The sequence below is a fragment of the Podarcis pityusensis genome (assembly GCF_964106645.2).
Source record: "Podarcis pityusensis genome assembly, chromosome: 2".
In the NCBI taxonomy this organism is placed as follows: Eukaryota; Metazoa; Chordata; class Lepidosauria; order Squamata; family Lacertidae; genus Podarcis; species Podarcis pityusensis.
In genome coordinates, this window is record NC_138029.1 from 41,036,007 (window position 1) to 41,049,134 (window position 13,128).

At 42.5% G+C, this 13,128-nt stretch overlaps 1 protein-coding gene across 9 annotated transcripts in view; it reads left to right on the plus strand.

Annotated features, from left to right (window-relative positions):
* ARHGAP44 (Rho GTPase activating protein 44) overlaps nucleotides 1-13,128 on the plus strand; it is a 101,010-nt gene that overhangs the window by 45,193 nt on the left and 42,689 nt on the right. For all 9 annotated transcript variants that reach the window (XM_080993659.1, XM_080993660.1, XM_080993657.1 and 6 more), the window contains exon 2: nucleotides 8,568-8,607. In XM_080993659.1, the coding sequence (XP_080849785.1) occupies nucleotides 8,568-8,607 (40 nt within the window). The remainder of the gene's footprint in view (nucleotides 1-8,567; nucleotides 8,608-13,128) is intronic.

Consider the following 13,128-nt stretch of genomic DNA (forward strand, 5'->3'; position numbering starts at 1 on the left):
CTTGGTGTGGGAATCGCCATTACTTTGGGCACGTTGTATGCGGAAAGGAGTAACCGAGAGAGTGAGAGGAGGCATGAAGTGGGATATTCGCTCATGCAAGGAATGATGTTGGTTCATACTGGCTGGTTTTATTCCTCCACTGCCTTTTATGAAAGGGGGAATTGCTGTGCAGCAGCTGCTGCAGATCGCTCTCCAAAGTCTTCTGCTCCTTTTATTTGGCTTGCTGGCTCATAAACCTCATTGTGCTCTACAAGGCACAAACTGTAAATAAATAAAGAATATCACCGCCTTTTTGTCCAGACCTGAAAGGCTATATTTCCTGAGAAACCAGCTGGAAAAGGTTGCAGGCCCAATAAATTAAAGAAATATAAGAGAAGTTCTCATGGAACATGTCTATTTAGCAGCTTCCTTCTGATTCAGGGGCAGCCCAGCCCAGCCCAGCATTATACATTCTGCTCAACTCATGGTATGCAGGTTTATGAGCTATGTCACAATGAATGGTGGGTCCTCTTGAAAAACCAGGGAGAGCTATATGCAAAAGGGCACAATTACTTTGTTGTATGGTTGGTGGTGGTGGTGGTCATTGTTTGTTGGGTTCTAGTTTTGCCGCCTTCTTGCTAAATTTTAAAGTGTGACATTTGGGAGCAGCTGAATGGGGAACCTTTAACTTGGCTCTTGATGAACGAACTGCAATGTCATTATGGAGAGTCTCTCTAGGAGTCTCCCAGGTGCTCCCTCCAGGTCCAGAGGCAGTTGTTATGCTCTGCATTTCAGTTGCTGGGGGAGCAGCAGTGGGAGGAAGGCAGCTACTGCTTTTTATGTCCAGCTTGTGGGCATCTGGCTGGCTGCTTTGGAAAATAGGATGCTGGACTCGATGAAACTTTTTGGTCTGATCAGTGAGGTTCTTATTTTCTTGTCAAGTGTCACCTGTGTTTGGAAGATCTGAGAATCGGTTGGCGTGCTGTAGCTGAGCTGTGGAGGCTTCTTTAATTGCTCCTTTTGGTAGCTTTTATCCTGTGTTAAGCAGTTGCTCTGTGGGGTTTGTCATCTAAAAGACTGACCATCCAATCAAGCGAGAAGCTTTCTTCCATACAAACTTGCATCCTCTCACAGTCCTCACTTCCTGCTGGAAGAAATGCCTTAAAAGTTCCCCTTCTCCTCACATTTTTGTTAATTGTTTCATCTGAGATAGCGAGTATAATCCTTTAGAACTGCCTCAGAGATATATAACCATAGTGTTGATTGTAATAGCTTTCTTAGTAATATGAATGGTTCATGAGAGTGGATGGGGAATGGATTATTTTGAACCCTTTCAGAGGTTTCTAGGCATAATAGCAGCAGTAACACTGCATAGTTTGATCTAATTCCCATCAGCCTTACTCATGCACATTTATTCTCCAGGGCAGAATCACATAAATACTTAAAGCACCTACAGCACATGCCTATAAAGATCTTTCTTTAAATCCTTCAGTGAATCACACTCCAAAGCTCCTTGTTGCTTATCACTTGCTTTTTCCTGATATTTAACCCATATTCACTCTTTGGATGATTGGGCCTATTTCTTCTTCTCCTTCCCTCCATCCAAGTAGATCTTCATTTCAAATACAGCTGGCATTCCTGCACTGCATCCTTGTGCCATTTGTGTTTTTTTAGGCTAAACACATGCTCGGCGACATGCCTTCTGCTCCTGTTCTCATCCTTGCAACATTTCAGCATTTTTAATTTGTGAGAAGTACTGTGTTTTTGAACTGAGGTGTATAGAGCTTGCTACTTGCTCTAGTAATTCTTATGAGTGCTAAGCAGCAGTAATGAATGCCCAGTGCAGTAACAGCTCATGGAGAGATGGGAATCTTTGGCCTTATTTAGGATGAGGTGATCAATGGCTGCTAGCCACAATGGCTATGTTCTACCACCACTATCCAAGTCTGCATGCCTCTGAATGCCAGTTGCTGGGAATTATAAGTGAAGATCCTGCTTGTGGGTTTCCCAAAGGCAGTGGTTGTCCACCGTGAGAGTGGGATGCTGGGCTAAATGGACATTTGGCCTGATCCAGGAGGACTCTTCTTGTGTTCTTAGGTCCTCATAGCCCTGTAAATCTGCCCCCTACTTACGTGCTAGGAAATAAGTTCCTCTGTGCATTACTATATGGCTCTTCCTACAGAGACTTATTCTGCACCATTGCTACATTCCCTGAGGCTGCATCTCTCCCTTCTTCCCTACCTGCCCCCTGCTTCTTGCAGTCTCCTGCATGTACAACTCTATTGGAAGGTTAGAGGGTTAGCCCAAGCTGTGACTTTTAGTTGTTCAGCTAGGCCATTTTTTTAATGCAGATGTTGCAGGGGTCTTGGGGACCACCAAACTGTGATCATGATGTGGTGGCATCATAGTATCATAGCAGAAAGTTGATAGGAACAGTTCACATAATACTTGAAAATTAAGAATTGGAAAATTGGGGAACACAAAGGGGGACACAAAAAACCTATTGGGGGCAGATGTGACTCATAGGTTAGGCACCCCTGATTTACCTATGCTATCTTCAGAGTATAACAGAAGTTTCCTTACATCAGAGCTAGAAGTTACAAGGCTTTGGCTTCTGCTCATTTGTCTAAAAGGCAACACAGAAAGTGTAAGTACTTCAGAAGCTTAGTGAAAAGCTTGTGGCACATTTAAGAGGTACTTAGTGGTGCTTCTGTGTTGTATGTGATCTGTGATTAGAAAGATAAAAGCCACAGAGTAGGGAGAGTGGTCTTTTGTAATACCATCCTCGGCAGCAGTCTTGTGTATTAGTGGCAATTTGGCTGGCCACAGGTGCATCTTCTGCATGCTTTAAATTGCTGCATGCATTGCTTAGCACAGAGCCCCTTCCATGAGGGAATGGAAAGGGATCTAAAGAAGTGTGAGCTATTCCTCCTTCTCCCATCGAGGGTAAACTTAGTTGCTCTGTCAACAAGCCAGCAGGGCTTGAAGAGCTTTTGTTTTCATACAAGTTCAGGAAATCCTGGCTGATGACTCTGGCTTGGTTCACATTACCATGACCTGGTGGAGTTATTCTATCCCAGTTCACATTTTCCTGAAATCTCAGTGCATCACCAACATAAGACTTAGTTGTCCAAGAGGCTTTTGGAACTAACTGCTTTGCATGAGGTGTCAGGTGGTGGTGGGAGGTGAGGTATAAATAATGATTATAATGATGATGATGATGGTAATGTGGCTCATCATTGATATGAAATCATTGGGGGGAGTTTTAGGGGGATTTGGGACAGAGTGTCATTAATGTGCTGATGACCCCCAACTCTTAAGTACCCTTCGCATAATTCTCCTTTTTCTCTAAATTGTGAGTGCTGCTGGCAGAAGTTTTAAACCGATGTCCTGAGTTGGTATTGAGCTGGTTGAAAGCTAATAAGCTGAAAAGCAATTCAGATATGACTGAGGCACTGTTTGCGGGTGGTCCAACTCTCATAAGGGCAGATATTCAAAGAGTTCTGAGTGGGCTGGAACACCCCTTGCAGCTTGCAGGATGATTTTAAATCCAGGTCTCACTTTGGCTGTCCTGGTAGCATCTGTGGCATGAAGTGCTTTTCACTAGTTTAGGTTGGCTCCTTGCCAATGGAACCAACCACCTTTATTCAGGTTACTGCGATGCATGGTGTGTGGGGCTGCTTTAGAAAATCATTCAGAAACCTCAGCTGATCCAGCACACAGTTAACAGCTTGCCTGGTTGCTGTAAGATGGCAAATGGAACATTTGTTGTCTGTACTTGAGTCATCTTTTAAGAGCAGGCTAACTAAAACTCTGCTGAGGCATATCATTGCAAGAGGACACTCTGACCGCACAGGTCATCTTAGAGGGAAAAGCATTCTGATAGTGACAGTGTATAGGCAGAATAAACATAATGTTGTGCATTCTTCTTAATAAGTTATCAGCGGACTGAGTGCCAAGGTAATGGTGACATGCTGAAGTCGCAGTGACTCTGTAGTCGTGTTAATAAATTATAAAAAAAAAAATCTGCATAGTGAGGGCAAAACCATAATTTATAAGCGACATGGATGGAGGAATTGAGGGGATGCTTCTCCAATTTGCAGATGACACTAATCTGGGAGGGGTAGCTAATGCCGCAAAAGACCTAATTGGGATTTAAAATGGTCTTAACAGATTGGAGAGCTGGGCCCAAACTAACAAAATGAATTTCAATAGGGACAAATGTAAGGTTCTACACTTAGGCAGGAAGAACAAGGTCCACAACTACAAGATGGGGGGCACTTGGCTTACTAGCAGTACATGTGAAAAGGATCTAGTGGTCTTAGTGGACCAAAGTTTAACATAAGTCAACAGTGTGATGCAGCAGCAAAAAAAAGCTAATGCTATTCTAGGCTGCAGCAACAGAAGTATGGTGTCCAGATCAAGGGAAGTAAGAGTACCACTCTATTCTGCCTTGGTCAGGCCACTCCTGGAATGCTGTGTCAAATTCTGGGCACCACCATTTAAGAAGGATGTTGACAAACTGGAACGTGTGCAGAGGAGGACAACCAAGATGCTCAAGGGTCTGGAAACTAAACTTTATCAGGAAAAGTTGAGGGAGCTGGGTATGTTTAGCCTGGAAAAAAGGAGAAGAAGCTATGATAGCTGTCTTCAAATATCTCAAGAACTGTCACATGGAAGAGGAATCATGCTTGTTTTCTCCTGCTCTGGAGGTTAGGACTCAACGGCCAATGGCTTCAAGTTGCAAGAAAGGAGATTCCGACTAAACATTTGGAAAAACTTTCTGACAGGAAGAGCTGTTCAGCAGTGGAACAGACTCCCACAAGAGGTGGTGGACTCTCCCTCCTTGGAAGTTTTTAAGCAGAGGTTGGATGGCCATCTGTCATGGATTCTTTAGCTGAGATTCCTGCATTGCAGGGGGTTGGACTAGAGGACCCTTCCAATTCTATGATTTTATTGATACAGCAAGCTACTTGTCTAGACATTCTGCCTCACAATACAGTATCAGCATGTAAGACCTGGGTGTGTCAAGATCTGGAGGAGGGAAGATGCCATGCTTACACTGTTACCTTCTGGGAGAGTCATTTATCTTGCTAACTGTATTGCATTGCAGATCAATTTCACAAACAAATTTTATTGCTTGGCACAGTGTCAGCTATGTTCCACATGACCTTATTAGCACCTTCATTTCATACTGGTAACTCTTTCACTAGTTTCAGTTGTGGGATGGGAGACATTCACATTAGTGGGGGGGAGCAAAAACAACAGATCCTTGTGACACCTTAAAGACTAACCCATTTATTATGGCATAATATTTCACAGACTACATTCCGCTACATCTGATACGTGAAATGTTATTGTCTGTGTGTGCATGCACATGCTCACACACATGCATATATGGTTGGCGGCGGCGACTGTAATCAGTGAAGTCCAGTCAGAGAGATGTGTGCATGTGCGTTACGTGAACTGCAACCCCTTCCTCTGTTCTGCCTGCTTAGGCAGCCCACCCTATCTCTGAACAGCCGGTGCTGATGCAACCTTTTTGAGATACATTAATATGTGGTGATGCTGTCATTCCGCAAACATGGTCCCCATCTGCATGGGCATCACTGTGAATGCTAATTGTGTTGGCTTGTTAAGCATGAAGTCACAAGGAAGCAAAGCATGAACAGTTCTGGGTTCATGCAGCTGCCTTATTAGCTGCAAGGCTGCGGGCGCTCAGCATTTAACGTGATCAAGTTTCTCTTTTTATATAAGTGTTCTTGTTAGGGATGCATGACGGACTCTGTGTCTGCTGGCAAGCTTTCTAGCCACAGTTTCCAATAGGAATCTATGCAGAAGGAACTGAGATTGAAGCACAGCCTAGACTCTAGAGCAGTGATGACCAGACTTGGGACTACAATTCCTATCATCCCTGACCACTGGTCCTGTTAGCTAGGGGTGATGGGAGTTGTAGTCCCAAAACAGCTGGAGTGCCAAGTTTGGCCATCACTGATCTAGAGTAACGTGCTAACGTGTGTGGTGGGTGGGTGGGTGGGTGTGTGTGTGTGTGTGCGTGTTTTCCGATGGAGAAGGATTTCTGTTGTGTGACTCAGGGTGATGCTGGGAAAACTCTTAACAAAGGCTACCTGGGCTCTGACTTGATTCACACACACATTTGTTGCTTGATGACTGCAACCTCAAATCTTGGCTTGCATATATGAATGAGCCATCGCAGATAAAATGCTTCATGGAATTTTCACGTTCCGTCACCTCGCTTTACCTTGAGTACAATGTATTTGGTTTACAGTCTCCTCATTTCACCCTCTGAATTTCTGCAGAAGCATGCCTTGTTGGTGAAATTCAGGGGTCTAGAAATTTTCTGATTCATTAAATCTCTGCACTCTGCCCCCCAACCCCTGCCAAGTACCGTACTTTTCCGTGTATAACACGACCCTGTGTATAAGACACCCCCTATTTGGGGGGACTCCAAATTAAGAAAATGGGGGGAGATTGCCCGGAGTTGTTGAGCTTTTTTTAGGGGGGATTGTTGAAAATCGTTCACCTGACTGTCCTACGCTGCCACTCGCACGCGTCACACCGATTGTCTGTCCCCTCACCGGCAGACACCAATCATTGCTTGCCCAATTGACGCAGAGACACACAATCAAAAACAGCCATTGCCACAGCCACCAATAACATGCCCGATAGCCGCTGACAATCTCCTGCTCATGGAAGCAACCAATCCCACGTCCCCCCATGTACTATCCGTGTATAATACAACCCCAAATTTTAAACGTCCTATTTTAATTTTAAAAAAACCTCGTCTTATACACAGAAAAGTACAGTAAATAGAGCAATCCTTTGCTATGTGATGTATCAGAATCATGCATCTTTTTTTGAAGTACTAATAATTGGCTCTTATCCTGGGGTAATAGTGGCTAATGTAACCAATTGGTTGAGGCAGTGGGAGGAGGAAGGGGGTAGAAAGTTCATCTAATAGATGCAAATTTGGCAAACATCAATATATAGCACTTCTATTTGAAGAAAGGGAGCCTACACATCACAGCTGTTAGAGACAGAACTGACATAAGGTGTTTAGAAAGCTTTCAGATGGGTAAAGGATCTTCAGTGAAATATGAGTTTTGAAGCTTTTAGATTTTATGGTTTCGCTATGAAGATCAAACTGCTGTAAAGCTAAAGGAGAAAGATCTGTTCGGGAGGAAAGTACGATGGGTATACGTGGTCTAGAGACAAAAAAAGATGAAGAGGGAAGAAAGCAGAGTGGGTGGTTACTAAAAAGAGATGAAGGTTCAACTATTATGTAGATACCAAAGGAAGGGAAAAGAAATAAGGTGGGAGTAGCTATAAATTTAAGGGACGCGGGTGGCGCTGTGGTCTAAACCACAGAGCCTAGGGCTTGCCAATCGGAAGGTTGGCGGTTCGAATCCCCGCGACGGGGTGAGCTCCCATTGCTCGGTCCAGCTCCTGCCAACCTAGCAATTCGAAAGCACGTCAAAGTGCAAGTAGATAAATAGGTACCACTCCCGCAGGAAGGTAAACGGCGTTTCCGTGCGCTGCTCTGGTTCGCCAGAAGCGGCTTAGTCATGCTGGCCACATGACCCGGAAGCTGTCTGCGGACAAACGCCGGCTCCCTCGGCCTGCAAAGCGAGATGAGTGCACAACCCCAGAGTCATCCGCGACAGGACCGAACGTTCAGGGGTACCTTTACCTTTACCTAGCTATAAATTAGATATTAGCTAAAACCATCCTGACGGATAATGGGTTGAAAAGGTTATGATTTAGATTGGGTAGCACAAGGATGATGTTGGTTTTAGCACTTTGTTAAGGGAACGGCTTGAGGTATATGCCCGAGTCAGGGATGCTAGGCTGATTTATGTACAAGTACAACAAAAAGCCACACTTAGCTGCGGTTTGCCACATGGCAGTTTTATTTACATTTGAGGAATGCATTATACATAAGGCAAAGGAGTACAAACGTTCGATCAGTGTACTGTTATATTGAAAAGGGCCATTTCTGTGTTAGGAACTCATTGGTCCCCCCCCCCCCCCTTTTAAAGCAAGTTTCATGGATCTATAATGAGCCATATTTAACATTATGGTCACCTGTCTTGAAAAGGATACTGTAGTACTGGAGAAAGTGCTGAAAGGGGATATTCAAATGACCTGGTGGTGAAGGCAGAATGTATTAATTATGAACAATGGTTTAGGAATTTGGGAGGGTGGGATATTTTAATTTTAATTTGGTGGGTGAGGAATATGACTCCAGAATGTAGGAAGTGCCTTGCTAGATCAGACTCAAGGCTCATGTAGTCAGGCATGCTGTTTTCACTAACAAAGATTAAGTGGTTATAGTACACCATTATGTCTAAAATTCACTCAAGGCAGCTTACACAATAACAGATAAAAAATGCAATTCCATTTATGACAAAGTAGAATACATTTTTTTAAAACTACATCCCGTCAAATAAGAACATTAATGAAACCTTTAATAAACAGACAACCAACTTAAAGATAAAACTCATTTCCCCCCCACAAAGGTTTCTGTGTCTTGAATTACATTTTCCTTCTTTTCTCTCTCTCTTTAGGGCTGAAAAAACAGAAGTCCTAAATGAAGATCTCTTGCAGGTACAGTGTTTATCTTTCTGACATCTTCTGCAATCATTTGATATTGTACACTACTCCATGCGCAAAATACAAAACTAAACTTTGAAGAGGCTGGTTTAGCAGGGGCTATCCTCTAATAGGAAATGAAATCAGCATGCTTAACATGAAGTTGGTAATAACAAAATTGGATGTATGAGAAATCTATCCATCAAGTCTCCACAATGAACGTTGGAGGATTGTGGAATGCAGTCTCACTGGCAGCCTCTGAAGGTCAAAAAATTTCTCTTGCTTACACCAAGGACCAAGTAGATCCAGTTTCAGAGAAGCCTCAAGCTGTAGCACCTCCATATTGACTTAGAAAATAGCATGAATGGGGGGGGGTGATCTCTTTCAGAATTCTATAGTAGCATATATATGTAGAGAGGATACCAAATATAATATGTGCCTCATCAGCAGAACAGTTGCCTTTTGTTCATTTGTGTTCCTTTGGTGGTGAGAGAGGTTGGGGTTGGCCTAGGGTGTGGTTGTTCATTTGTGATTGGCTGTGTTGAACTTTGTTTTCGTGTGTGAGTGGGGTGGGTGGGCGTTTTGGAGTGAACAGCAAAGAACCTACACAAGCAACGCTGACACCAAACCCTACATACAGTAAGTAAAATAGTAACACCGTTGCCTGACCCCACCCCCACCCATCTTTCCCCCTCTCCACCTCTTTCCCCCTTTTCTTCCCAAAGTCTCAACAAATGAAACTGATTTGTAAAAATGTTACATGGGGGGGGGGGGATACGAGAGAGACATTGCAAACACTTTTGTAAAACAAGAAAATCTTTAATAAAATAAAAACTAACCTCTCCTCCCCCCCCCAAAAAAAAAACAGTTGCCTTTTGTGACTAGCTTTCAAACAGGTGGTTGATGACTTTTTACAGGGCAGGTAGTCTCTAGTCACTCTTCATTTTTAATAATGAAAGTTTGTTGTTGTTTTTTTTAAATCATATTTATTAAAGTTTCCAAAAATATAGAAATACAAAGAAAAAAGAAAAAGAAAAAAAAAGATATTTAAAACCTTACTTTCATTACCTACTTTCTGGGACTCCCCCCCTCCCCCCCCCGACTGTATTCCCCTTTCCTTAATTTGGTTCTACAAGCTCTCACTCCCAATTTGAAGCTTAATTTGTTTAACCCACTATCCAAATTGAATTGTACAAATCTTACCACCGTCCCACATCATTAACAAGAAAAGAAAAAAAAAAAATTTTCCCCAAGATCCACCCCAGTTCCTTCCACGAATTCCCTTTTTTTTTAAACACGTCCAATCAAAATAAAATGACGTACGTAAGTTATGTAAAGAAATAGAAAATAAGAGATATAGAAAAATTCAAAAAATGGTTACACAGCCTTTGGATTCCAAATCTCCCCCCCCCCTTCCCCGGTTTGAATTCCCCATGTCCATCAGTCTATATATTATCAGCTTGGAAGTCTCAATTCATGACCAGATTTCTCCCCGATTCCATCTTGCCGGTTTTCTTTTAATTTATTAATTTTAATAATATTTAACTTCAAGTGTCCAATCTAACAAAGGCCTTTAATTTCCTTGATCTTTACCACTCCTCCCGTTGTTCTTTCCGTGTCGTAATCAGTCCTTTGTTCTTCTTATTCCTCACTTTCTCAGGTTTCTTGTCCTGTTCAGCTGCTAAAACTTTCTAATTCAGAAATCTGGTATCTCTACAGAGGTTTGTTATTCAGGAACAAAAACTTGCGTCCAGTCCCTTCCTTTCTTCAATAGAAAATTCTATTGTCTCCTTTAATGTAAATACCTCTGTAGACAAAATACTATTTCAGTTTTGCAGCTTTCCCAGAAGATAACAAGTCCTGTACAAATCCCAGAGTATTTTTCCACTTACGACCGTTCTTGTAATGTCCCGAAACCCCTCTAGGGGGATTGTAATAACTTTGTATCCTCTAATCCAAAAGTCAAATTGTTGCTTATTTTCCAACAGTTTATATCCATATTATAGCAAATTGTAACAAAATTAACCAGCAAAGTCCTCATAACAAAGTCCTCTTTATATTCTCCAGCTTTGACAGCTACTTTGACAGCTGTCAAAGTCTCCGTCTCTCTTCACCAGGCTCCGCAAATTGCCCCGGTTCCCAGGGGGGGGGGGTTTGCATTTTTCTTCTCACCCTCCACTCTTCTCCTCCAGCACAGTTCTTATAATTTCCCATCGTGAAATTAATGATTTTTATCAGGAGTATACTTCCCTTTGGACCTTGGTTACCCAGTCCTTGTTTTGGAATGCTTACAGTAGGGGGGGGGGATTGACTTCCTTTTTAAATCGCCCCCGCTCGTGCCAAATCCGAAATTTTGAACCCGGTTTCCCAATTACTCACGGGTTGTTGTTAATAGTCCAAATTTTCAATGGAAGAAGTCAGCGCTCTCCGTCGAATGGCATGCGGCTGCGCTCGGCAGGGAAAGCAGAAGACTCAAAGCACCACGCCGCTCCCCGGCACCCGATCCGAAGCCTTTAAAAAGGCTCCTTCACGAGTCGGGAGGGCGCTAATGGTGCAAGCCGAGTCACCATGTCCACGGACTCCGTGCCCGTGGTTTTTAAGGGTCCCCGCATCGCCGGCGCGGTAGGACCCAGCCCCTGCCGAGCAGGCTCCCTCCGGAGCTCGGAGGGAGTCCGCCATTCGGCGATGGCGCCAACCCGGAAGTCTCATTTTTAATAATGAAAGTTTGGGGCAACTTCTGAATATAACTTTTCACTGAAGTCAAGGATATTTTGCACTAAAAGCTGGCTCGCAATTGATCACTGGAGACATTGCATACAGCTCAACAATCCAAGTCTAAGTTACTAAATAAAAATGCAGAATCTCTTTGAAATGTGAAACTTGAGAACCTAAACGTGAAAACCTAATACCACCGTCTCTTTCACATTTCAAAGGGATTCTACATTTTTATTTAGTATCTTTGACTTGGACTGTTGAGCTGTATGCAATGTCTCCAGTGAGCAAGTGAGAACCAAAGAGCCAGCTCCCAGTTCCTGGATGTGAGCATCTGCCAGTATTTTATTTTATTTTATTTTATTTTATTTTATTTTATTTTATTTTATTTTATTTTATTTTATTTTATTTTATTTTATTTTATTTTATTTTATTTTATTTTATTTTAAAGTCTCAGTAGCAGTCTCTGACATCTTCTCTTTCCAGGCCCCCAAATCAATCCTGGGAGACCTAAAGGGGTCCCACTACCATTTTTGCTAGAGTGCATGCCAGATGAGCTGTCCATGCCTATTTTCAGAAGATATGGCATCTCCCCTTATGAGATCAGCCAGATAATTATGCCATTTTCCAAAACTGACTAGTCTCTAGAAGCCAGTCAATTACAGGAGGTATTTCAACAGTGGCTTCAGGTAGCTAGCTACATTCTTCATTTGAACATTCACTTTCGGGTTGCCTCCATAATTCCAAGCCTTTATTTTGCAGTTGTCCTTTTAGCATCTCATTACGTTGCTTCCTTTCTTAATACAGACACAGTTACTTATCCACCATATCTCCATTCATTCCTAAAATAGGAATCACAACATTTTATTCTACTTAAGTTCCAGCTTTTGTTTCAGGCTATTAAATTAAAATCAACGCTAAAGCAGTTGTTTTTCCTCTCTCAAACTTTTAACCGCAGTGGTTTGTCTGTAAATTACCGTAATGGGATTAGAATGGGTAAACACACTTATTTTTGGATTACTAATTCACTTCCATAGCTAGAGAGTGGTGTTTGGGCTTGGTAAACCAAAGATGGTACAAACCAAACATTGTACTAAGTGCATCATTCCTGAATGCTGAAGTAACATAGGAAGTGACTGAGGATGCCAAAGTTCAGATTTTGCTGGCATCTTGAGTGCCATTTCCTGCATTTCTGAGGATGCTCAAGTAATCAAGGAAGACTGGGAAGTATAGTTTTCTAGAATACTCAGACACTCAAAAGTGCCCCTCAAGCATTTTGGAAAACTATATTTCTTGGAGATCCTTTTGCCTGGGATGTAGTTTCCAGATTGCCTGGCATCTCTGCTATCACAGCTTATGGGCCTGGTTTTTATTTTATGTTACTTGTAACTTTTTAATTTAAACTCTAGTGAAATCCTATCCAACTCAGAGTACCCTTCTTTGTAACTTCATTTCGGAGCCTGATTCAGAGTGCTCACTTTGACATTTGAGTTCTTTCATGACTTGGAGCCACAGTGACTGAATAACCAACTCTTCCCATATGCACCTAAACGTGCCCTGTGGTCATCAATGTGGGCTCTTCACCAGGTTTTCCTACTAGTTGGAATATTGTGTAGTAGCAACAGGAAACAGGTCCTCCTCAGCAATGATCTCACATTTAGAGATTGCCTGCCTTGTGGCATCAGGCAACTAACTCTTCAGTCTCACAGATTTTATTAAACCCTCTGTTATGTGGTCTTTTAATGTGTCTGTTTTACTTTCTGGAGACTTTTAAGGTCTGTAGTGCCTGCTGCTTGGTATGATCTTTTAGCTTTTTGCCCTGTG